This window comes from Sporothrix schenckii, assembly GCF_000961545.1.
Source record: "Sporothrix schenckii 1099-18 chromosome Unknown Cont41, whole genome shotgun sequence".
NCBI lineage: Eukaryota > Fungi > Ascomycota > Sordariomycetes > Ophiostomatales > Ophiostomataceae > Sporothrix > Sporothrix schenckii.
Genome location: NW_015971142.1, coordinates 2107756 through 2132356, shown reverse-complemented (window position 1 = coordinate 2132356; position 24601 = coordinate 2107756). Strand labels below are relative to the sequence as shown.

Here is a 24601-nt window from a genome sequence, read left to right as displayed (position 1 = left end):
CCATCTTAATCATGCTGACGACTTTAGAGAGAAAGAGATAGAATAATCTGGGATTGTCTTTATGTACATCCGCATCGTCAGCCGACAGGTATGTGGAAACACGTCGAAAGTAAAATCATGTGCTTAATTTGGCGTCATCGAGTCTGGGGCTGATAAAAAATGGCTGCGTGGAAGCGTTGCTGAGTATATACAGACAGAACCATCATGGCATTAGTAGACTTCGACGTCACCATGCAAACTCTGGTCACGGGTTGATGCTGAGTCCGCTTCAGCCCATTTCGTCCTCAACCAGGTATATATATCTGGCCTTCCTCTCTACTTTTCGACCATTTCGATTTTGAAACTTAACCCTTAACAAACTTTTTTGTCTGATTGAGTCCAAAGCTTCATCAGACCTTCCTGTTTCTATCACATACTGTGACTGAACCAGCCCACAGAAGTTTATTTGCAAACCTCAAACCCCTCCTTCCACGTTCGGTGCTCGTTCCACAGGACTGTCTATTTCCAAATTGTTCAAAATGGCTTTCCAGTACTTTTTGACCAACATGGACGACACGTTTGACGTGGCCGAGCCCAATGAGAAGGAGTGTCACGATGACACCATGGAGCACCTTTGCAGACGCGCTCGCAAGCACGCTGAGCTTTGGGCTTGCGATGTCTGCGAGCTGCTCCACGATATCGACATGAACGACATTCCTCTGTCGTCGGGCATGGATGCCGTCTATGGTGACGACCACAAGGCCAAGATGGCTCAAGCTGGCCATGAAACCATGACGCACCAGTCCGGGATCAGTCACCACCAGATCCAAATGGCGCTTAAGCTTACTCGCCTTGTCCAGACTGGCCGCGCCAGCAGCTTCAAGGATTACCTTAGCAAGCTAACTGAGGCCTACGCCATGATGGACATGGTGACTATGCGCCGTACCTCAGCAATTTCTCTGACTCCTCGCATTGACGGGCTTCCCAACTCGTTCACGCCCAAAATTGCAAAGGATCAGAATGACAGTCTGCACTTCCTCCTCCAGAGGCTCTACCAGCTGGACGCTAGTCAGAACTCTGTGTGCATCAATGTGTGCCCTCACATTCAGATCACAAAGGAGCAGATCCTGTCCAAGAAAAACAGCTGTGGTCGCTGCAAGCACTGTGCCACCAGCTACGTGTCCAGCGCCACCCAAGTCCGTGTCTTCCATGACTTTGGCTCCGAGTCTAGCCCTGCCGACCTCTCGTGGCAGGCGCACCTCAAGTCACATGTCAAGAAGCAGGGCTCGGATCGCGTTCGCTTTGGCCAGAACAAGCAGTCTATGGAGTCGCTCTTTGGCGAGACCATGCAAAAGGGATCTGCCGTGAGCACTCCTCAGGAGAAGCGCTCGCACAAGATGCACTCTGTTTTGCACAAGATGAAAACGGCTATGAAGCCAGCGCTGTCTTTTGACTTTTAAGTCGGAGCAGCACCAAAAAAAAAAGTCTTGTTCCCTGTTGTTGCGATAGTTTGATACCCCCAGAATGTCTATTAGCTTTAGTTGAATAGGTTTTTTTCAGTTAAATTGATCTTCAACCTTGCCAAACAATAACATGCCCATAATGCAACGTAGATAAATGCGAATTAACGCGGCAAAGTACACAATCAAGAGAGGGAGCGTTTGTATTTCAGGTATCTACATTCTCTTTTATGTGCGGCATTATTGTTCTGGCGGTAGTATACATTATACACGAGTGCGCACAAAAATGGAATGAGAAAGGAGGTTGTGGCAGCCTAAAGCTATCCTAATGAACCATGCAGAAACATGGAAGATGTCGACTGTGCTCCGTCGTCCATCCCATGTTATTATTATAGTTCTTTTTTTCGTGACCCATCTTCAAGCTCATAACCACGACCGCTGTCCGCCATCCCAATGCGTTTCCGTTTCGTCTAGTGTTGTACAAGTGGTGATCGTTCTTTCATTCGGCACGTGGTTGCCTCTTTAGTTCTTGTTGGCGCCGGTCGCATCGAAAGCGGCCGTGGGCACGAGGCCATCGTCAACAGCCTCGGCAGGTTTTTGTTCCGTCTTCGCAAATTGGTTGGCCTCGGCTTGCACGACGTCGTCTTTGGGAGCCTCAGCGGCCACCGCCGGGGCGGCCGATGCTGCCGGTGCGTTGTTCTCAGCGGCGGCATCGCTCTTTGTAGTCGGGTTGGTCTCTGTGGGTGCTACTTCGAACTGGGCAGTCGTCACATCGGCAGGCTTGGGCTGCAGCTGGGACTCGGATGCTGCAGCGCCCTCGGGAACGCCTTCGACATGGCCGGGCCGCCGCTGGTCGTCGGGACCCGCGTTATCGGCGTCCTGCTCTTCGTCCGCGAGTTCCGCGCCATAGATCTCAGGGTACTTGCGGAAGCAGTCCTGCATGTGCCTATTGTCTGGTTAGCATTGTGATCTCGGAAGCAATCGGATGTGAGCGAGCTACGGAACGACATACTGGAACTTCTCGATGCAGTCCATGCCCTTGGGCTCCTCGGTCGAGAAAACGAAGCAGCTGAACGCCGCCTTAAAGTCCTCGCCGCACGGGCCGTCGGCCATGCCGCCGAGACACGGGCAGTCCCAGTTGATCTCGCCAGTCTCCGGGTTGAACGCGCCCTGCTGGCTAGCCTCCTCCTCCAGAGCCTCAGGCGAGCCGTCGCCCACAACCGCCGCACCCTCGCCACCGGGAGCCGGGGGTGTCGATTTGGAGGACGTGGTCTCTGCTGTGTCTGCCTTCTTGCTCTTCGCTGCCGCCGCAGCAGACTTCTCCGCCTCGGCCCGCTGCTTCTCTTCTAGTAGGGAGTCGATGGTGCGGAACTCAGAGTCCTGGGGAGCAATCGCAGCAGCGTCGGTAGAGGTCGTCGTCGGTGTCGATCTGCTCCTGAGGGAGTTGTGGCGCGCCGCTTCGTCGGCAAAGATCGGGCTCGTGGTATACCAGTACAGGGCGCCGGCAGCCACGCTCCATCGGGCCACGGTGCCCTTCCATGTGCCACTGCTGCTAGCTGCCGTTGAAGCAAACCGCCGGGGGGCGCCGGACACGGCTGGGTGGCGGATGGTGCGGGCGAGTTGCGCCGAGGAACGTAATGATGCGCGATACATTGTGATCAGTTGTGTGGAATAGGAAAAGCAGGGGAATAGTGTACAAGAAAGAAGAGAAGTCGAAAGAAAATAATGAGAACGAAATTGAATGTAAAAAGGAAAAACGATGCGCGCGAATGCCGGAACAAAAGGAAAAGGTGAAGATAGTGCAAAGGTAATGTCACGTTTTCGAGAATGCAGCGTCGATGTGAAAATGGTGAGTGAACAGACTGAGCGAGCTATTTTGAAAAATTTACAGAGCCGAATTGGTCAGCATAAAGGCCGAAACTAAAGCATACAGCGCTGCGTTCCGCCGTCATCCGGGCGGATGATTGGCTGGCTTAGAGCTAAGATTTTGGCGACCGTGACGCTACGTACCGAATGTATTGTCGCGTGGGTAGGGCAGGCGCACGACGTAATGCACCGCACGTCCGACTGTTCTGATATTACGACAGTTACTTTTATTTACTGTTCTTCGTTGTCAAATATTTGCTACAAGATTTGATCTTATTCTGCGAATTTTCTGAAATTTAAACGATGGCTGCACAGTTTGCTCGTTCGTCCATACTTCAGCTACGATGAAATTCTTATTTGCAGCACTGAATAATCACCTATCTTTGAAGTCCCGCATAGAACGTAGAAGGTGAGAGTGCGTGATACCTGGCCTGCCTTAAACAACATCTCTCAAGCTTCCACTCCGAAGCACCAACCGCTACGAAGCAACGCACACTATCTTAGCTAAGTCTACAGTGGGCTTCTTTGGTCGATTGCTACGCGTCGTCTTCCGACCCCACGACAATGGCTTCCATATCTGCTCCGGCATACACACCGGTCTTTGACTGGTTTCCAGCACGGCTTCTCCAACGCAATCCTCGCAGCGCAACAAATCCGTATGCTGCCGTCATTCTCAATCAGCCATTAACGAGCCTGGGACCGGTCCAGCGCATATGGCGACGTGGTACGTCGGTCCATGCAAGAGACGGTACCCTGCCTTCTTGGTGCTGCTGTCACCAAGTCTAACATCCTCGCAGCACAATTCCGAGTAGCTGCGGACGGAGGCGCAAACCAGCTGCACGACGTAGCGGAAACCGCAGGACAAGATTTTGTAAGTATTGGTCGTTGCGTTTGCTGCCCTGCTCTTCCTGCGCTTTGTCGTTTATGGACATCTCGTTGTTTGCTGACCCTACACCTAGAAAAACCTGGACGTCATTATCGGTGACCTTGACTCACTGCGCGCAGACGTCCAACAGTACTTTGAGACCGAGACAGCCGGCCATAAGACGGAAATTATCCATGATACCGACCAGTACTCGACCGACTTCACGAAAGCTGTGAAACTTGTCCAGGATCGGCATCCGGGCATCGACGTCGTTGCCCTGGGTGGACTCGGCGGCCGCGTGGACCAAGGCGTCAGCCAGCTCCACCACCTCTATCTATTTGGCGAGCGGCGACGAGATGCGACTAGTGAGAAGTACCGCATCGGCTGGTCGGATGAGACTGCCCCTCATGGCAGCACGTTCCTATTGACAAGCGACAGTCTGACGTTTTTGTTGTTGCCCGGCCTCCACCGGATCCACGTCCGCGAGCGGCTCGGCGATGGCGGCGATGGCGGCAACGGCGAGCCGGCTGAGGATGTATTCGCAAAACACGTTGGGATTCTACCTATGCAAGGTCCCAGCGTCATCACCACGTCTGGTCTGGAATGGGATATTACGGACTGGCCGACGGAGTTTGGCGGGCAGATGTCGACAAGCAACCACGTCCTGCCAGAGACGGAGATCGTTGAGGTGCTGACAAACCGGTCTGTTGTCTTTACGATAGCTTTAAAGGAAGAGTGGCAGGGCAAGTAGCTTCCTTATTATTATTGTTTTTTTTTGTAAAGCGTTTATTAGCTGTTGTGTCGTTCGTGATCGATTAAGTTATTTATTATTTGTGTGTTTTTAGCGGACATGGTCGACTTGGTTAGAATGCTAAACAAAAATCGTTTCTGCCTGATGATGTACAGAAGAGTGTCCTCCCAAACAATGATAAATTTGTACATATGCCCTATAAAATCAGGACGACCGAGGCAGAAAACGCCGCGCTGAAAGACCACCGGAAACATGAATGCCGTAACGTAACGCAAATGATTTCCCACAAGTTTTCTCTGCTCTAAACCACCCGGTATCACAAGAGTCCTCACCGTAAGTAGTGCAAGCAAAGCCAGCAGAAGAGCACAAATACTACGACACCAGCCCAGAAGATCCACTTGTCTTCGCGTGCCCGCCGTTCGATCATACGGATCGTGTCGCCGCTGATGCCCAGTGTGTTTGCCACGGTGTACATGCGTTTCTGTGTGTTCTTGAGCATATCCCGCTGGTTGCTCAGGTCGCCCAGGACCGCCTGACCCCGCGCAATGTACTCGTCCAGCGCCGTGTTCGTGCTGGCAAAGAAGCTCTGCTCGCGCAGCGCGTGCGCCTCGCGCTGGTCCTCGGCCGTGCTCATCGTCCTGGAGTGGCCGGCACCACCGGCACCGCCATAACTGTGGCTGCCGCTCGCTGTTGCCGTTGCCGACGTTGTTGCGTACGGGTTCTCGGGCGTTACTGCTGCGTATGGCCGACGCCCCAGTAGCTCCGTGCGGTTCGACTGGTGCGCGGCCTCCTCGCGTGCGGCTTTCAAGCTGTCGAACTGTGCGCGGAACTCGCCGAGCTCGGTCTGGAAATTGCGGATGCGGTCAAATGCCTTTTCTTGTTTTGCCGGGTTGAGTTCCTGCTTGGCGAGTGCATTGTATTCGTCGACGGTGCGCGCAAAGGCAGTCAAGCTGGCGGACAGCGCGCCAACCGTGGCTGCAGATACAGGCTGCTGCAGGTGTTGTGGTGGTGCAGACGGGTCGGCGCCGAGTGCTGCGGAGAAGGAGGAGAGGTCTTTGCGGATGGATGTGCTCTGCTTGAGCGCGCTGTTGAATGCGGTGTTCTGAAGACGAATATTAGAATCATGGACATCCTAAAACAGGCACAGAGGGTCACGTAGGGTCCAGCTTTACCATTATGACAAAGTCGTTACCGTCGATGGACGGGTCGCGTGAGGAAATGGGATGCGATAAAAGAAAGGGGTCGGAAATGTATTGCACAAGGCGCGTTGGCGTCGTTATTATCTTCTTTTTCTGCCTCGAAACCGCTGCCCACCATGTAAATATTGGTAGTGTCGGTTGCCGCTGGGAGGTTGTCGATCTGTTTTGCTTTTGCCTTTCCCGTTTATTTTGCTGTTTGGTGAACGTATGGGGGTTCTGACGTAGTTAAAGTTTCGTGGATTATTTTCTGTGTTCTGGCCTTTTTAGGAGGCAATCGTGGCTTAATCCCTTGGATGGCAAGAGCTCTTGCCGTCCCAGTTTTGTGGGCCTGCTTTCTGCCAGGGTAGCTTGGCTCGGCCATTTGACCGCCTTCCCGAAGTAGTGACAATATAGGTCACGTGCCGAATCTGGCTGATTCGCGTGAAAGTGAACATCGATTCATCAATGTCGCGAGACAACATTGACCTCTTATGTCTCATAAGCCTTGGTCGCTCTTTGTTATGGTCGTCTTCTTCTTTTATCTATTGTTCGTGTTCTATTGCCTAGATTCCAGTACAGGCCTAGACAAAAGCTGTTATTCGTGCTCCGGATCGAGGAGTGTTCCCAGTGTGTCAATTATATCAAGCCACCGACGATGCCAAACAACCAGATGACAGCGCTGCCATAGGTTTCTGCTCGCAGAAGCAAATAGAGCGTTCGCATCAGGAACAGTTGGTTTGTTGCTTTCGAAACCATGTGCAGTGGAAATCATCTCTCCGTAATGACGCTTTTAGTACAGTCCGTCTGTCTATTCGCACGGCATGCATTTTCCATCTAGTGGCTATTTATACAATAATTGCCTATTATGGACTAGCTAACTAAGCATTTACTGTGCATTTAGACTCCTCCTCTCGATTCGCACCTTCCGGTGGTGATATTGTGTCGCATAGGCAAGAAGCACATGTGATACAACAAAGCCATCAATAATAAAAGGGAAGAAGATGGAACGTATTTATGTTTTAAAGTTTCGACAACAAACAAAGCATTCACTGTCGCCTTTCGCCACAACCAGCAACCTGGGCCACCATTGGACAGAAGACGAGGTCAGAGCATTAGAGAATAACAGGCTCAAAGCTCAAATCAGTTCCCTCGAGAAAGATCAATACAGGAAGCGTCGGAACTACTATAGAGAGCCGCACGAAAGATTTAGGTGGAAGACTGAAATGTTTCATTCTCTTGCGGGGAGCTCGACGCCAGCCCCAAGCGGATCCAGCTTCCGGATGTTCCAGACGCGGAAGCCGCTTGACTTGTCTTTGACGGGCGGGCTGAGCCATGGCCGGCCTACCTAGGTGGGAGGGGCCGGTAGGCGTTCCAAGACACTTCACTGCTCCTTCCGGACACAGTGATTATGTCTTGGCAAGACGAGGCTGTCCTGTGCCTAGTGGACGTCTGGAGAGATTCAGCCAGGGGCAGGATGGTTCTTCTCTTGCTTCCATTTCTTCTATTTAAGAGAATGGTCTCGTCGACAATGTGCACTTTAAACTTCGACTTTCACACCATCTCTCTTCATACTCCGCACAAAAGCCTTTGATCTTTCTGCCGACCTTTATTTTCATTCCTTGCCCTCTCCTTCTCAACGCAGCCACATATTCAACACCAACCATAAAGAGTACGAGTCCTAACTGCTCCGAGTATTCAAAACAATACAGAGCAACATGGACGGCTCCACCGCCAAGCCTCTTGATTACCTACAGGTGCTCGATGAAAGTGACCGGAATATATTTTTCTTCATCCTCGGTATGTTCTCAATGTTTTCAAACAAATGTTATACCTTCACGCAGAGGGAATTACATTATATCGCAAACTAAAACTATTCCTCGCCAAAATTAGACTGCATCTCAGACCATCTTATCTATCACGGGGAGCTCCCTTCCAAGAGCTTCCTTGAAAGCCTCACTGGCAAAACAAACATTACAGAGTACGTTGCGGCATACGCTGGTCAGCAAGACCAAAGCACGCTACGCAAGAGCGTTGCTGCCCTGCAAGCATGGAAGCCCATTTTCTTGGCTATACCACCAGGCCAGGCCACTGGTCATCGCATCTCTAAGTCGCTCTCGGCCAATAAAGGAACGGATGCTCCGCTCAATGGTGCCACTCTTCTCGATGGACGTGCTGTAGACTGGTCCACTCGACTTAAGGAAAAGAGCGAAAACTACTATAGCGACACGAGCGGCCCCCTCATCCGCAGCTACTACGAGGCCCGTCAAATACGTGCAGAGTACGGCAGCCGTGATTTCAAGTCGGTGCCGCCAGAGCGTTGGTCTGACTTTCCGACTTCCATCGAAGAGCAGCAAAAGCTCGTATGCAAACTCTATGATGCTATTCTCAACATGAATGACATCCTAGAAAAAAAGCGGCCATTGTCCTTGAAGAGCTCAAGCAGCGACGATAGCGGCGATGATGGCGATATTGACACTAGTAGCCCTACTCCGCCACGGAAACGGTCGGCCACAGAGAGAGACGACGACGACGACGGCAATTCTAAGGATGCAGCCGAGGCCAACAGTCCACGAATGAAAACGGGCTCTCCCAAGAAGCCCGTTCTGCAACAAAAGGAAACAATTAGCGTTTCCAAGGTGAAGGGTCTCACCCGCATCGAGGTCGAGATGCTCTCCTGGGAAATTTTGGTATAGACAAGCCTCCTCGAAATGCTGACTTCTCACATATGTGGTGGCGACTAACACCTTACTTTTCTAGTACGCAATCCGCGATATCGACCGTGGCCAACTGCCTTTTATGAATTGGAGTGGCCGCGACTGGAGCTGGGACTCCCAGTTCACTAGCTTCAATGACCGGTTTGAGGCTGTTGCTACGACTCTACGTCGTTCGAAGGCGGCCGTCTGTAGTCTGCTCGAGTCTGATTACATGGCCCGGCTGGTAGCACACCCACGCAGGGAGTATCGCCGAAAGGAGAACAATCGATCCCAGAACGCGGAACGCAATGCACAGGTGTTTGTAGGTCGACATGCCATTGGAACGGGCCAAGTACAAGTTGGCTCATCGGGTGATTTGCAGGACCGTGACGGCAACGTAGTTGCTGCCGCTGGAACTGCCCACAGTGGCTTGATCGAGCAGACACGCAAGCTTGGCGAGATGAGCCGGCGGAGTCATGCTGCAAAGAAGGCGAAGACGACAGCTGGAAATGCCGCAACATCTCTCGAAAACGATACTGCTGGTGAACCCTCAGGAACCGCGGCTGCGAATGGCTCTCCGCCACTGTCCTCCCAGAGAAAGCCCCGCGTCCGGAACCGGAGGCTCGCAGCCAAGACAGAGACCTCCACTACAGAGCAGTCTACATTCGGAACGTCCGAAGGTACCGTTGCCAACGATACGAGCCAGGACCAAGGCCAGAATTCGTCGGCGAATTCGAATATGAGTGTGAGCTCGGCAGTGCCTAAAGTGGCAACGATAGAAAACGGACCTGGATTCACCCCGATGGCGCCCACTCCTTTCTCCTGGCCTCAAGAAAATGGCAACACTACAACAGCCGCAGCTACCCCCGTGGCTCCGTTTGGTACCCCAGTTACTTGGCCGCCTGTAAACCAAGGCTTGATTTCTGACGGCCAAGCATCTTTCCATCCAGGAAGCAACCATAGCAGTGCCACTTTTCACGTTGACGGCTCATTCATGGGCGGCGGCGCGAGTAGTAATGAGTTCCCATCGGTTGCCAGCAGCTTTGCGGTACTCAATACAGATGCACGGCTCAACAATCTCAACAACGTTGGAACGAATATGTTGACACTTCCGTTTCGCCCAGCCGCTGGTGAAAGCAGTACTCAGCTGCCGGCAGCCGTAAACAACGGAAGCCGCCCCGGATCAGATCAAGACTCAGCTGCTATGGTCTCTGATGCTCCCATGGAAGATGTTTTCAGCATGGAAGTCGCAGTCACCACAGGTGTCACCGGAAGAGATGCCACCGTGGGAGGCCATAGTAGCAATGCCGCTACTAACCCAGCGATAGCCCCATCCCAGCTGACTGTGGCCGAACCGTCGATGCTGAACCCCATAGCATCACCATGGGGTACCGACGAGCATATGAGTCTTCTCTACCAGATGGCGCTGTATAACAACTCCATTCAGAACATTCTGGGCGCCAACTGTACGCCAATACCGAAATTGGCCTCGTCCGCACTCATATCTGGTGATTTAGGTCTCGATGCGAGCATGTACACCATCCCTGATGACTCGTGGGCTGTCAATTACGATACTGACTCTCCCGAACTTGGCGACGATGGTAACTCGAGCCACACAGAGAATGGTAGGAATCACTGAATATGGGCCTTCATTTTCTGGATCAGGTCTTAATTACGGTCTTTGGAATATTACACTTTGCAAGGAGGTATTTCATGGTTGGTTTACTGTTCTCAGATCGATTGAAGGATGCAGAAAACGTGCTTCTAGTGTTCGTTTTGGCAAAGATAGGACGGAGTATTTTGGCTAAGAAAGGAATAATTCAGGAGACCACTTTGGAGGGGACTGGGCACAAGATGGACAGGGACTGGAATTTTGTCCTACTATAAATAAAGGAATTGACAAAAGAAGAAGCTCATCGCTTTTGTTTTAGCTCGACCTGACCAGGTATGCCTACCAAAACTACCAATTCCTCCGCCCGCCTCGGCCCCGGTTAAACCCACCGCGATTAGCATTGCCGCCGCTCATGTTCTGGTCGTAGCCACCGAAACCTTGGTTGCCGCCAAAGCCTTGGTTACCGTAACCACCGCCGGCAACCGCTCCCTGGCCGGCAGCACCACCAGGACCACCACCGCCCATTTGTCCCATCATGGCAGCCATTGTCGCAGGGTCCATTTGGCTGGGGTCCATGCCCGACGCCATCATCTGCTGTAGCATCTGCTGCATTTCAGGTGGCATGCCACCGTCCATGCCTGGCATGCCTTGCATACCGCCTTGAGCAGCGCCAGCCGCGGCAGAACCACTGCTGGCACCAGCAGCACCGCCAGAGCCCGCATTGTTCCCGCCGGCCGCAGTCGAGTTGGCACCGGGCCCGCCAGCAACCACGCCGCCCGCGGCCATGCTGTTGCCGCCGCTGCCAGCACCAACAACACCACCAGGCCCACCCGGCATACCGCCCAACCCCGGCATGCCGCCCATCAGCATCATGTTGAAGTCCTCCATCATGCGCTTGTTGGAACTGGCCACGGCGTCCTGGTTGTACTCGGTGCGCAGGCTCTCCTGCTTTTGTGAGTAGAGGGCCCAGGTGAACTCGTCGAAGCCGTAGTTGAAGTAGTCGCTGAGATCCGTGCCCGGCTTGCGCCACGGTTTGTCGTTCTCGGGGAGGTCCAGGTCAATGTTGACTTGGGTGATGGGCTTGCCGGTGGCCTTGTGGACGGGAATGGCGTTGATGTCAACAGTCGATGTGGACACGGCTGGGTATTCGGCGGACGGTTCGCCTGCACTGCCTCGCCGTCCTGCTGCAGCTCCTGCCGCTGTGTCGTCAGACTTCCCTGTCGCCTTGGCGCTCCCTTCGCCAGTGGTTGACCGCTGTGGTATATTGCGAATGTCGCTGTACTTCGATTGTCTGGGCAGACGTGTTAGTATCCATACAGTAGAATAGCAACTAGGAGCGCAAGAAGCGAGAAGTGTACATACGAAGGAGGGGCTGCTTTTGTGCCGTCTTTCCGTTCGGTGATGATGTCAATGTCTGAGTCGTCGTCGTCCTCTTCCCCACCGTCCTCGCCCTCGTCGCCGTCTTCGTCCATGGCACCACCATCGTCGCCATCACCATCTTCTAAAGCGTCTGCACCATCACCCTGCCCAGCGTCCCCTTCTGTTTCTGCTTCAGCCGAGGTTTCTTCTGGCTTCAGGTCTAATGCTGCTTCAGCATGCGTCGCGGCAGATGTCTGCTCTTCTGGCTCATCCGGCGCGTAGAAATCGTCGTCATCGTCGTCGATATCCATATTGTGTGGGCGTATATGTGTTCTAGTGAGCGTGATATGTAAAGCTGAGAGGAAGAAGTGCCGTCGTGTGGTGAATCGTGGACTTGTCGAAGCGTAGCTATGTGGACGAGGTTGGCAAAAGCGGCAAAATCGCAGACTAGGAGACCACTGGTCTTTGTCTCGACAGCGCCCTTTGTCGTGCATTACACCAGGGAGCTGTTGCGTATTTGGTGGCGGGGGCGGTCAGAGAGCCAGCGGATTTCCGCTGCTTGCGGTAGGTGCACGTGACAGCTTTAGCCAGGAACAGCAGGCGGTGAAGCGCGAGCCGCGCCTTGCTCCTCCAAAAACGCGAGAGCTCTTGCCTCAAACAAACCAATTGGCAAAACCGCAGGCCCAGGGCGACAAGGCGCCAAAATTCCAAGTCGAAAGGGGAGGCCCAAAATACCAATCACCGAAACGCTTTTCCTAAAACCTACAGCAACAACAAACCAACGCAACCACCAAGACCACACCGCATTCTTAGAGACCTCCGCCCTTTTTGTCTTGCATTTCCTGCCTCGCCCCCCTACCTTTGTGTTTAGTAACTCCGTCCACACTCTTCAGCAATGGCGCTAGCTCGGTCAGCGAGCGTGCCTGGCGGGCTGAGCATCAACACAGGCGCGGCCAACCTCTTGTGAGTACGGCGTGCTTTTGCGCTCCATCCTCGCTCGGATCCGTCCTGGATCAACACGGCTTTTGATCACGACTTCGTGCCGTCCTGTTCATTTACATTCACTAACACGCCGCAGCGGTAGTACGGCCACATCCCAAGCTCCAGCAAGCAGCGGTCTCTTCGGCTCGGCCACGACACAGACAGCAGCCAAGCCAGCAGGCGGCCTGTTTGGCTCCCCAGCAACAGCGACGCCAGCACCGGCGACCTCTACACCTCCTCTCTTTGGTGGCGGTACGGCAACGACAACAGCGGCACCGGCAGCAGGCGGCCTGTTTGGTGGTGGAGCGACGACAGCGGCAGCAGCCCAGCCTGCCAAACCAGCACTCGGCGGTCTATTTGGCGGAGGCAGCACGACGACGACAACGACGGCGGCTCCTGCAACGGGTGGTGGACTCTTTGGTGGAGGTACGGCAACGGCGCCGGCGACAACGGGCGGTGGTCTCTTTAGCGCGTCAACAACCACAGCGCAACCTGCGGCTGCCACAGGTGGTCTATTTGGAGCAAGCACAACCACGCCAGCAGCCGCGGCACCATCTACAATGTCTGGTGGTCTATTTGGCACCACTGCACAGCAACCTCAGCAGCAGCAGCAGCAGCAGCAGGCACAGCAACAGCAACAGCAGGTCGTCCCTGGGGTACGCATCGACCTGTCCAACCTCAAGGGCACGACGCGCTTCAATGACCTGCAGGAGAGCCTGCAAAAGGACATCATTGCCTTTGACACAATGATTCAGTCCTTCATTGAGCAGAAGAATCAGGTCGAGGCTTTCCTGCCGGCGCACAGCGAGAGTCTCGAAGCCATACCGGGCGACGTGCGCTTTGTGGCGCGCAAGTACGACGGTGTTTCGGGCGCCATGGCGTCTGATCTGCAGTCCATCCAGACGCTGCGCGAGACGGTGAAGCAGGACGCAGAGCACGCGCAGCTCAGCTTCAAGGTACTTGACAACCAGAAACTGCCGGCACAGTTCCACACATCCGGCCTGTGGTCGACGACAGGCGGCGCTGGTGGCAAGAAGAACGGGCGCGGCGGCCGGGACGGTGTCCGTGGCGGCGACGATGGCAGCGACGGAAAGGCGGGCAGTGACCGGGGCGGCGATGGTGGCGGCCGCACCGACCTCATCAACTACTTCTCGCACACGGGCGACGAGATCGGATCGCAGCTGCGCAAGCTCGAGTCCAACCTGGGCGAGATCGAGGTGCACATGTACAGCGTGCAGGCAGGCCTGTTGGAGCAACTGCAGCGCGTGGCAGCGTCCTCGTCAAACGGATCGTCGTCTGCTGACGCGAACGGCGACGGTGGCAGTTCGGCCAGCGACAAAGTCGCCGAGCTGGCAGCGGTGCTCCGCGACTTTGAGGAGAGCATCCTGACGGTGGCCAGCTTGGTTGGCTCGGCACGAGAGAGCATGACGGGGCTGCAGCTGGGCGGCTTTCTGGGTCGGCGGTAAGGAGAGAGTATGGGGACGTCAAGGACCATGGGTATTATTTTGTATCATGTACGTCGAGACATTGGAGAAGGAAGCAAAGATGAGTGGGTCGGCGGTCACGGCCGCGGTTCGATTTGATTTTCGTTCTACTTGGCGTAATATAATGAGTCCGTCTTTTGTTTTTACATGTAGTATTTTGATCTTCCGTCGTGAAAATAGAAATAGCATCGTCAGTCATTACGGGATCTATAATTAGGTGGTGTATACAACATACACAACAGGCCAAAAGACACAAGCCGTTCCCCAAAACGCCGTTCCAAATGTTCTGTCCGCCCCTTTCCCCCCCTACCCTAATACATGCCTTCGTCACCGCCTCCTCCGCCATCGTCAAATTCGTCGCCATAGTCGTCGTCGTCGCCATTGTCAAAGGCTGCTTCCGCGTTGTAGTCGCCCTCCTCATCGTCGTCGTACTCCTCGTCCTCCACCTCGTCGTAGTCGCCCTCATCCTCCACCAAGTCAAACTCGACATTGTCTTCGTTGTCCAGGCCAACATTTTTAAACTTCTCCAGTTGCTCCAGCGCCTTGTGTGTTCCGCTCTCGCCGTCCGCACTGTCCTCGGCCTTCTTCGTCTGGAAAATGTCCTCGGCTGTGCGCAGCGATGTCACGTCCGACAGTGCCAGCACACGGTCGCGCATGTTCTTGGCACCGGCGCCGCCTTTGCCCAGCCGCCCGTCGTCGTTGCCGTCGAGCGTGGGCCACAACTCGGGCGGGAACAGCTCTTTGCTGAACGGGCGCCCGGACAGGTCCGGCAGCGCGCGCTCTGTCGTCTGGAACCGGTGCGAGTACATGGGTACAGACGTGAAGGGGTCGACGGTCGCCTTATTGCGTACGCCGTACTGCCGGTTGATCTGGTCCTGGCCGTACGCCTTGCCGGATGCGCCGCCGCCGCCAGGACCGCCGCTCCCGGCGCCTTCAAGGCTCTTCCATGTCCGCGTCTGCGTGTACAGGGGAGTGGAGTGCGTCTGTTCGCGGACGAGCAGGAAATAGTCGACCGCCTGGCACTCTTGCTGCGTCAATGGAGCCGCCATCGGCGCAGAGTACGCCTTTTGCTCTTGTTAATGATGCGCATGCATTATTGGGGTAGCGTTTAAAAGCCACCATCTCTTAGAGAGCGTGGAACTCACCGGAAACAGTTCAACGGGCCGCGAGTCGGCCTTCATTGTAAGGTCATCGGACCATGGCGCACCAAAACCGCCTCGGCGTCCTCCGCGACCGCCGCCGCGACCGCCGCCACGACCGCCACGCATCGTGTGTTCTGTATGGTGAGGACAGGAAGGAGGCAGAAAAATTGAGTACCGAAGACGGGGCAGGCGGGCAAATGTAACGCGTTGGACGTTGGTGGCATGCGTATGACCGCGATGCGGTATGGCCTATGACTGTAGATTATCACCAATTCTCACAGGCCTTTCTGTCCTACAGCTTTTTTTTCTGCCCGTCAATTTTTTGGACCTTGCATTCGCTAGTGGCGTTCCGGCACTAGTGGCGCGGTACAGTGAGCAAATCGGTAACCAAGTTCGCCGTTGTCGTCCCCCACCGCCCAAAAAGCATGCTGTAAGGTACCCAACCGGCAGGCATTGCGTCGGCCCAATAGCGCTAGCCCCGCGTTTTCCTTAGCCGGTCCCCAACTCGCAGGCAGCTCCTTCCCCGAGGCGCACCTATTAGAGCTAGGCAGAGAAACAACTGACGACACCTTCCAACTTAAAAGGCGTCTTCATCACCAACAACGGCCACAGAGCTGCGCTTTGGGGCTTCAGGCTTGGGGAAGCTGGTCGTCTGGCATACTCCAATCTGCAGCTTCTCATATCGTGCCAAGCGATTTCAAAGCGTCATATATTGAGCCCTCCACCCATCATGGACCACAACGCCCCCATCTCCGGCCTCGACGACCTCGACCGGCACTTGGATGCTCTCTTGGCTCTTCCCAGCAATGCACCGCCGACGGCGACCCCAGCCTCAGTCCGGTTTGATCCAGCACTCTTTGACACCGTCGAGCTCCAGCTCACCGAAGGCAACATTCCTGCCCTTATACCCCGCCTGCTGCCCAAGATCGTCGGCGTCCTCCAGAATCCAGTCGCCGTCGGTTCCGAAGCCAATGCCGGTGTATTGTCCTCCATCGCCATCAAGCTGCTGGGCCCTGTCTCGTTTCGTGATGCGCTGACGCTCGCGTCTGAGGCCAACCTGGTCGCCGCTCTTGGCGCAGACGCCGCGCCTGCGACCAACGTGCTGGCCATGACGGTGGTCCACAAAGCCTCGGGCGGCAGCAACACGGCCAGCCAGCGCCGCGCTGGTGCGGCCGAAGACATCACCCGTCTCTCGACTATGAATGCACTGCTCTCCGCGCTGGTTGTGCGCTGGCTGGCGTCGCCGGCGGTCGAAGTCGGCGAGTGCGGTTCACGTGTGATTGGCGATCTGCTGGATGTCGACTGCCCACTGCCACCTGTGCGGTATACGGCGACACAGCACGAACCAGGACGGGGAATCAACGGGTCTCTTAGTGGTATTGCAACAACGACGATTGCGCCGCCATCGCCCCTCCGCACACGACCGGGCCAGGGCCAGTTGTGGAACCGCCTCCTGCACGATCCAGCCTTCTATCGGGACGTGCTTGTGGCCCTTTGCCGTGGCACCCACCCAGAGACGTCTGGCAACACGCACCAGCAGTCCATTGCACAGGGGCGTGTCCTGCGGCTCGTACCGCGCTTGGCCGCCCTCAATTTGGCCGCGGTCGCGGCCGGTTCAGAGAGCCTGCTGCAGTTTGTCGCCCTGCAGATGGTGGACACGTCCGATGTGCTGATGCACCTTAGCATGGTGGACTTCTACGAGACGCTCGTAAGCGTGTTGCGCGTGGCTGCATTGGCGAGACGCGTGTCGTCGGCCGCAACTGGAAGTGAGGACAGCGGCAACAATGTCGACTACACCATTGAGGTTTTGCGAACACTGCTGCGAACGGCCACGGCACAGGACCCGGAGCTCCTACAGTCCCTTCAGTCATTGCCGGACCGGACAGTCCCTGAGGAAGCGGATGAGCTTCGGGACTGGTTGCGGCAAATACTTCCAGCGTCGGCAACGCGAGTTTCTGGGTGGCAGTAAAAGAAAATACAGCATATGCAGGGAGTTTGAGAGCTTGGGTCTTTTGTTATTGGGGCGTTGTGTGTTTGTTAACTGTAAATCTCATCTGCTTTTTTATTTTCGACTTTTTGCGTCTTACAATAAATAATAAAATGTTTTACACCATATACTTATCTTTTCTTATTATGACATATTTTTCAGAGCAATGAAGTATAAGCAACCAACCCCCTAAATGTACGTCAAATAATATCTTCTGTTAATTTCTCTTCCTATCGCAGTCTAATATAACCCCTTTCATTTCTCGACACTCGAACTATCGAAACACGAAAAAAATACATAAAGGCAGACTTCTTTTAAGTCGCGTTTCTATTTCGTCGGTGTGACATTGACCGTGCTGAAACCTGCACCTGACGTTTTAAAGAAAATATATACCAACAGTAAAGAAGAGAAAAAATAGCAGAAACAAGCCTTCAAAATGGCACAAAACACATCCGTCCCAAGAGCCTTCTACATAGAATCAATCTCCTTTTTTTATGCTCTACGCCCCTCTGTGCGTTTTACACACGGAGCCTCTTTTCTTCACGCCTCAGGTGCCGATGGCGAGTTCATCCGCCGGCCCATAAACTTGGTGCTTGCATCGCCGCCCTCGTAGTCCACAGTCCCGCCCTCAGTCGTTGTCGTTGTCGCCGTGCTCAGAACGCTGTCACCACGACGCCGGTGCTTGCCCTGCTGTTCATCGTACGCGCCCGAGGAGCCACGCCCACCAGCGCCCTGGCCAGTAAAGAGGCCACTGAGGCCGAGGCTGACCTCACCCACGCGCCGAAGCACGTGAACAATGGCCGCACGCAGGTCGCCGCTCAGCTCGCGGCCCAGCAGCTCGATCATGCTCGGGTAGAAGTCGGCCAGGTGCTCCAGGAAGGCCGGCTCGGGAAACTGTGCATAGCCCTCGAGCACGTCCACGACGACCGGCCGCCATGCCATAATGTTGCGGTGCTGGCTCTCGTCCTCGAGGGCCAGGTAGCCCTGCAGAATATCCTTGCACAGAGGCACGAGGGCGCTCTCGACGTCAGCGCGCTTCGCCTGGCGCTCCTCGGATTGGTCGGCGTACATCTTGAAGAGGATGGACACGTATGTCGCGGCAGAGCCAGACTCCTGCTTGAGCAGGTTGGGCGGCTGCTTCATGAACCCTTCGCGCCACAGCCGCATGCGCAGTTCCTTGTCGTTGTTGAAGCGGCGCGCGAACAGGAACGACTTCTTCAGCAGCGCCATAAGACGGAGCAGCTCGGTCGACGGGATCTGGTTATACACGGCTTCGTTGCTAAAGAGCTCGTTGACCGTCTCAATCATAAGAAGCTGCAGCACGCAGCGTGAAATGATGCGGTTGAAGAAGCGGCGACGTGCTGCCGTCACTACCACAGGCTGCTGCTGGAGGCTGCTGGTCGGTTTGTAGTCTTCGAGCTGCTGTGGCGTTGACGGGCCGTTTCCGGCGATGACAGCGGCGATGCTCTTTGCGGTTGGCGTCTGCGGGTCATCGCTGGAATCTTCGTCCTCGCCGTCCTCGCTTTCGACTGCCACGGCGGTGCTTGGCAGCGACAGTGTCGAGGCCGTGTCCGAGTCGGGAAGCGGGTTGCCGCTCTCGGCCGTGCCACTGCCGCCATTGATCTTGAGCGACTTCTCGTCCACAAATGTGCCATCGGGTGGCACGCCGGGGCTTAGTGGGTAGCCAAACTCGAGGGCGCCGGGAGGCGGCGATAGCGATGCTGTTGAGTTGATGGTGGTGGCCGAGAAAAGCTGGTAGGCCGTGGTGCGCTCAAACAGCTCACAGAAGGCGCCGACAATCTTGGACCAGTGCTCCTCAGAGAACTTGGTGACGTTCTGCAAAATCAGCTGCTGCAGGCAGTTGCTACCAATGCGTGCTATCGTGTCGTTTTCTTGCAGAATACAGAGGGCAAGCAGCTCAAGGAACCGGTCGAGCATGTACTCGAGCGCTTCAAAGTAATGCGTGAACAATGTAATCATATTGCGCAACGCCTGAATCATAGTCGTCGACAGCCAAACGGAGAGCTCCTCGTGACTCAGCACGTTGGACATCTCTGGCCGCGACCGCAGAACCAAGAAGATCGGGTACAGCTGCTGGCGCCACAGGATGTCCCAGAAGTCGGGCGGGAAGCCACCGCCGTACCGCAGCAGCGTCTCGAAGAAGTAATTAAGTGCGTTCGACCGCACCTCGAGGTCCTCACCCGTCATCAAGACATCATGGAATGCAAAGAGGACAGGGAACCAGAAGCCCTCTTCGACTGACGTTGATGCACGGTTCGAGAGGGGCGACTTGAGGTCGCTTTCGTTTGTGCTGTTCCCATTTTGCGTACCGTTGGAATCGCCGTTGGCAGCAGCCAGGTGACGTTGCGACAAGGGGCACTCGGGCGTCTTCAGCATCTTGGGCACAACGGCCTTGAGCGTCTCCATGGCCTGCAGGCTCTTCTTCTGGAACCGGATATTCTTAGAGAACTCAGTCAGGCAGACAATTAGGTCTGTGAAAGCACCCTGCGCGATGACGACGCCGAAGCGAGTCCGGAACACCTGTGTGACATTCTCAAATGCCATGTTGACAATGCTCTCGGCCGGGTCGCGCGCAGCCACCGTGAAGGCACCGAACATAGTCCGCCAGCCCGACCGAATATTTTCGCCCCGCGCCTGTATCATCTGGATCAGGCACCGTAGGGCCATATCCTTGACGTGGATGTTTTTGGAATTGGCCATGACGTGCTCAAACGGCTTCAAAAAATCCTTTTGGAACTTGAAACCGGGTAGCTCCTCAATCTCCATAAAACGCATAGACAGCTGACGCAGTGAGTCCAGCGCGAAGAAAACGACCGCCTCGTTGGCGTTGGCGCCAATCTTGTTGAAGTGGTCGGCCAAAAGGTCCCAGATGTTCGTCCACTCAAAACGCACACGCGTCATGTTGTAGTAGCTGATCTCGACAATCTTCTGGAGACTGTACATGCGCGGATTGTCATTGGAGCCGGACACCTTGATCTCGTCCCAGCTGACTTCTGTCAGTGCACGCGCAAAGTGGGTGATGGCCTCACCATTCAGGTTCGCCGTGTTGGTAAAGATGCGGTCCATGCTCTTAACGGTCTCGTCCGATGTCAGATCGTAGGCGATTTCCGGTGACGAGAAGCCATTGGGCCCCGTGGGAGCACGGGGACGCTGCCGACGCTGCGTGGACTTCCGGCTGTCGCTACCTGTGCTGCTCCGGTCCTTGGAGGGCGGCACGAAGCGTGCCTTGGACACGTCGGGCACAGCACTCGCGTCGATACCGCTAGCCATCAGTTGCAGGCGCTCAAGCTGGCTGACAGAGATGAGAATGTCCTTCCAGGACTGCCGAAGGTAATTGCCTTCTGTGTAGCCCAACTCGAGAAGGACGCGCAGGGCCTCGACGTTCTTGGCGTACACGTCTTGAACGTTGTTGAGGCTCGCCGCGTTCCGAAGCGCCGAGATAAAAGCCTCGCGGGGGGTCGACAGCTCAAACTGGCACGCGATCTTGGCCGCCAGCTGCATGCCCTCCAGGCAAAGACGGTTTAGCTCGAGGTTGTGCGCGTTCTGCATCTGGCTGGAAAATGCCGAGAAATAGGACATCCACGTCACGTCAAACATCGGGCCAATGTGCTTGAAGTTGGTGGCCGGCACAAATTTAACACCGCCAGCCTTGGCGGCGTTGCGGCGCTGACTGCGGAACAGGTTTTTGAAGAGCTGCTCGGACCGCAGGGAGATCTCCTCCGACTGCTGGACGTACGCTTCTCGTTGAAGGTCACGACCGACATTGGTAAAGGCGCTCGCCAGGCCGGTGGGCTGCTGCACTGGCAGATTGCCAGCCGCGGCTGCCGCCCGGCGCTCACTGTCAAGAACGATCTCGTTGGAAGCAATCTCCTCGTAGATGCCAATTAGGTACTCGTCGGGCAGATCGGCGTTGTCGTTGATACCGCGATTGTTGCGAATAAAGTCCTGCTGGGTCATGCGCTTCACGACATTTGTACTGTGCAGATCGGTGTTGAGCATAATAACCGAGTACGATAGCACGTATGCTGTATCGGCGTTCGCAAAGGCATTCGGGTTGCCATCGTTGTAGCGCTCAGCAAACTTGAGCATGAAACGATCAATCTTTTGGGCCTCGCCGGGAAGACGGAACGATTGGAGGAATTGGCGCAGGGCAGACACAAAGCGGCGCTTCGAAAAGTCCATGGTGTCGACGAAGGCATGCATCGTCTCGATGTTCTTGGGGTCAGCGTCGCCGAGGTACTCGCCAATCTGAGTCTTGTCCAGCCGGTCTTCCCGGATGAGGAAGTTGGCAATATCGGTGGGCGAGTCGCTGGGAATGAACCCTTGCTCAACAAGCATCTTCAGGCCACGCTTCGGCTTAAAATTGAACGCCTTAATTGCGACGGACAAGGCGGTCTTGCGTGCCTTTTCCTTCTCGACCTGTTCCGGGTCATCATCCATGACAGGCGTCGAGGGGAGAACCGGTGTGTCCACACGCGAAATGCTGTCGCCGTTCGAAGGGTCAATGGATTCACGGACATCATCCACAGATGTCCGCCGGTCCGCGTCTACAGCCGCTGCAGCCATTGCACCGCCATCCGGGCGGCCAGCCTGCGACCAGTTGACCATCGACCGCAGTGACTCAACGAGGGCATCGAGAGAAACCCGCTTCATAATGTATTCTTGCGGAAACTCGGGCTCAGGGGTTTGGTTGGGCACGATGTAGTTAACCGTCAGCGGAGGCGGCAGGGAGGTTTTGATCTGCCATTCACTGCCGCTGGTGCTACCGTGCTTCTCTTCGTACGCGCGCTCGATGTCGGAGGCAATGGGAACAGGAGTGATGGCCAGCTTAGACAAGCTTTCGACGACCGTCTGGAAGATATTGTCGACGTTCGGTTCGCAGTCGTAGTTGAGGTAGGTCTCGACAAGAGCGCGGGGATCGGCGCAGAAGCGGTTCAGGATGTTGATAAAGTACAGCTTCTGCGACATTGGGGCGGTTTTCCGCGCCACGAGGGCCAAGTAAATCTCGTTGAGGAAGACCTCGATCTCCTTCTTGAAGGATGCCCGCATAAACTTGAGCATAAGCCAGAAAATCTCGCAGCAGACTTCGAAGACGCGGTCAACCGAGCTGGCGCCATTGCGGGTGATGCTAAGGCACAGGTAGAACTTGATGGCCTGCAAGAAGCTGGTGGGCTCGTTGCTCTTGGTGTTGGTGATGGTGCAGAGCGGCGACGTGAAGACGCTGATGTTGTTATTGAGGAGGGTGTGGATAAGATGCAGCGAGATCAGCTTCGACCGCATGGGCTGGCCGCGCAGGTCGTAGAGCTGGTCGGGTGGCAGCACCTTTGTGGAGAGGTTGCAAAACGACCGGAAAACGAGATAGGCATCACGGATGTAGACCTCATCCTCGGCGTCGAGAGACTCGGGCGCCTCGTCATGGGGACTGTCTGGATTCGTCTGCTCGGACACGGATCGTGCGGAGGACGTCGGGTCACGCTTGAGGTGCGTCACCATAGTGGGGCCATCGCCGAGGTTCGAGTCGTCGAAGCTCTTGCGGTGCTCGAGGTCCTTGAGTGTCAACTTCGTTTCGGCACCTCCTTCGCCGTTCGCGGCACCTGGCTCGTCACGAGCCAGACCGGGTGTGGTAGCAGCCGAGGCCGTATCAGGAGATTCGTCGCCATCGCCACCGCCCTCGCCCTCGTAGGCCGTGCTAGCACGGGGCTGCTCAAAAATACCACTGCTGCCATTCTGCTTGAGCTTTGACAAGCCGAGCCGGGATTCCTTCATCTGAAGACGCAACTTGACGCGCTCAAAGACGGTGCCGACCATTTGTGTCAGTGTGCCCTGGGCAACCTGTTGGTTGGGCGCGTTCCGCGAAAGGAGGAAGACATTGTACACCTGGCGGATAGCCTTGAGGAGGCCAGCACCATGGACGACAATTTTGTCATTGAGCACGGCGGCCAGCAATGATTTGACAATCTGCAACTGGATCTCGGCGGGCGTCGTATCGCCCTGGAAGCAGTCGCATATTGTGTCGATGGCGCGCTCGATGAGCGGTGCGCGGTCGGCAGGGTCTGATGAGCCCTCTGCAGAAGTAGCAGCGGCTTGGCTTTGTGGGTCCTCGTCGGCATCGGTCGAGGCAGCATCGGCAGCAGCATAGGCTGCGGCCGCAGAGGCGGACGGAATGGAGAAGTAGGAGTAGGAGATGAGCTTGCCAATGCAGTCGAGGGCAGTCGTGGACAAAGGGATGCTGCCCGAGCGGGTGGCGAGCTGCAGCGGCGCAAAGATGATTTCGGGGTCGGGAAACTGAGGGTCCTTCTCCTTGATGGCGGCAAGGGCTTTCTTGACAGCGTCCGCTAACGGGGCATTGTGTGAAGTGTCCTTGGCCGCAGCAATGACCCCGAGGGACGCGGCCACGAACTTGAGCGAGCTCATGCTGGCCGGGAGGGGTAGGTCGAGCGAAGGGCCATGCGCGGGAGGTCGAGGATTGGAGTGGTACGATCGGCCGAGTGTAATTGTCAAAGGCAGATGCCGTCAGGGGAATCGCAGGGGATGGCCGCCGTCGATGTTGAAGCCAAAGGAAACGATTTGCCGATGTATTGTTGTTCGGGGGGCAGCTCGATCTTCAGGTCACGGTCGTGGCAGCCAGGGGCACAATTGGATCTGGATGGAAGCTAGCAACTAAGATGGGAAAAGGAACAGCCGTCGAGTGTGACGCCCGTCGTTAAGTGACGAAAGTTGCCGGTGCCGAGCAGCTGGATGAAAGCAGATGAATCGGGCTGCCTAGTTAATATGGAACCAACATAACCAGGAAAGGAGCATGTTTCGCCCACAGTACAGAATAATAGACGACACGCAGCACTGGGGGCAGTTGCGACCCGTATCCGGCGAACCCACGCTTGTGGGCGACCCCTAGTCAGATTGGCTGAGCAAGGAGGAAGGGTCCGCCACGTTTCCCTGCCAGTGCCCCACAACCGCCTGTTTGGGCGAAGGCAAGGCCACTGTGGCAGAGCGACTGTGGCGCAATGTGTGAGGCGTTAGGCGGGCTGAACATGTTAAGCGCACAGGCGAAAGGACAGCTGTGCAAGTCCGATTTGTTCCATAACCGCATCACGTGGTCTCACGTGGCCTCAAATGTCTGACAGAAACAGTGAGCGAAATGTATACCATGTACGGTGGTAAGCCTTTCCCCGGTTGTAATCCAGTAGGCTGCTTCTTGGTTTCAATACACGACGGTGATGGAC

At 55.5% G+C, this 24601-nt stretch overlaps 10 protein-coding genes across 10 annotated transcripts; 5 read left to right on the top strand and 5 right to left on the bottom strand.

Moving 5' to 3' along the window:
• Positions 1–518: 518 nt before the first annotated feature.
• SPSK_07811 (uncharacterized protein) lies at positions 519–1439 on the top strand (the record flags this gene model as incomplete). Its single annotated transcript, XM_016734466.1, has 1 exon — positions 519–1439. One exon carries the CDS (start codon positions 519–521, stop codon positions 1437–1439), a length of 921 nt encoding a protein of 306 aa, XP_016591007.1.
• Positions 1440–1961: 522 nt separating this feature from the next.
• On the bottom strand, positions 1962–3092 carry SPSK_07678 (CHCH domain containing protein; the record flags this gene model as incomplete). Its single annotated transcript, XM_016734335.1, has 2 exons — positions 1962–2385; positions 2452–3092. 2 exons carry the CDS (start codon positions 3090–3092, stop codon positions 1962–1964), a joined length of 1065 nt encoding a protein of 354 aa, XP_016591006.1.
• Positions 3093–3869: 777 nt separating this feature from the next.
• SPSK_07733 (thiamine pyrophosphokinase) lies at positions 3870–4921 on the top strand (the record flags this gene model as incomplete). Its single annotated transcript, XM_016734390.1, has 3 exons — positions 3870–4029; positions 4103–4176; positions 4265–4921. The coding sequence occupies 3 exons, from the start codon at positions 3870–3872 to the stop codon at positions 4919–4921; spliced, it is 891 nt and encodes a 296-aa protein (XP_016591005.1).
• A 328-nt stretch (positions 4922–5249) lies between these two features.
• On the bottom strand, positions 5250–6096 carry SPSK_07866 (golgi family SNAP receptor complex member 2; the record flags this gene model as incomplete). Its single annotated transcript, XM_016734519.1, has 2 exons — positions 5250–6006; positions 6077–6096. 2 exons carry the CDS (start codon positions 6094–6096, stop codon positions 5250–5252), a joined length of 777 nt encoding a protein of 258 aa, XP_016591004.1.
• Positions 6097–7814: 1718 nt separating this feature from the next.
• On the top strand, positions 7815–10431 carry SPSK_07045 (uncharacterized protein; the record flags this gene model as incomplete). The annotated part of the gene is made up of 3 exons (XM_016733715.1): positions 7815–7896; positions 7990–8786; positions 8857–10431. The coding sequence occupies 3 exons, from the start codon at positions 7815–7817 to the stop codon at positions 10429–10431; spliced, it is 2454 nt and encodes an 817-aa protein (XP_016591003.1).
• A 321-nt stretch (positions 10432–10752) lies between these two features.
• On the bottom strand, positions 10753–12074 carry SPSK_07565 (pre-mRNA 3'-end-processing factor FIP1; the record flags this gene model as incomplete). The annotated part of the gene is made up of 2 exons (XM_016734224.1): positions 10753–11695; positions 11767–12074. 2 exons carry the CDS (start codon positions 12072–12074, stop codon positions 10753–10755), a joined length of 1251 nt encoding a protein of 416 aa, XP_016591002.1.
• Positions 12075–12658: 584 nt separating this feature from the next.
• SPSK_07442 (nucleoporin p58/p45) lies at positions 12659–14210 on the top strand (the record flags this gene model as incomplete). The annotated part of the gene is made up of 2 exons (XM_016734104.1): positions 12659–12726; positions 12842–14210. 2 exons carry the CDS (start codon positions 12659–12661, stop codon positions 14208–14210), a joined length of 1437 nt encoding a protein of 478 aa, XP_016591001.1.
• A 329-nt stretch (positions 14211–14539) lies between these two features.
• On the bottom strand, positions 14540–15496 carry SPSK_07797 (DNA-directed RNA polymerase III subunit RPC7; the record flags this gene model as incomplete). The annotated part of the gene is made up of 2 exons (XM_016734452.1): positions 14540–15292; positions 15374–15496. 2 exons carry the CDS (start codon positions 15494–15496, stop codon positions 14540–14542), a joined length of 876 nt encoding a protein of 291 aa, XP_016591000.1.
• Positions 15497–16100: 604 nt separating this feature from the next.
• Positions 16101–17339, top strand: SPSK_07611 (uncharacterized protein; the record flags this gene model as incomplete). Its single annotated transcript, XM_016734270.1, has 1 exon — positions 16101–17339. One exon carries the CDS (start codon positions 16101–16103, stop codon positions 17337–17339), a length of 1239 nt encoding a protein of 412 aa, XP_016590999.1.
• Positions 17340–17897: 558 nt separating this feature from the next.
• Positions 17898–23792, bottom strand: SPSK_06856 (Arf family guanine nucleotide exchange factor SEC7; the record flags this gene model as incomplete). Its single annotated transcript, XM_016733530.1, has 1 exon — positions 17898–23792. One exon carries the CDS (start codon positions 23790–23792, stop codon positions 17898–17900), a length of 5895 nt encoding a protein of 1964 aa, XP_016590998.1.
• Positions 23793–24601: the final 809 nt, after the last annotated feature.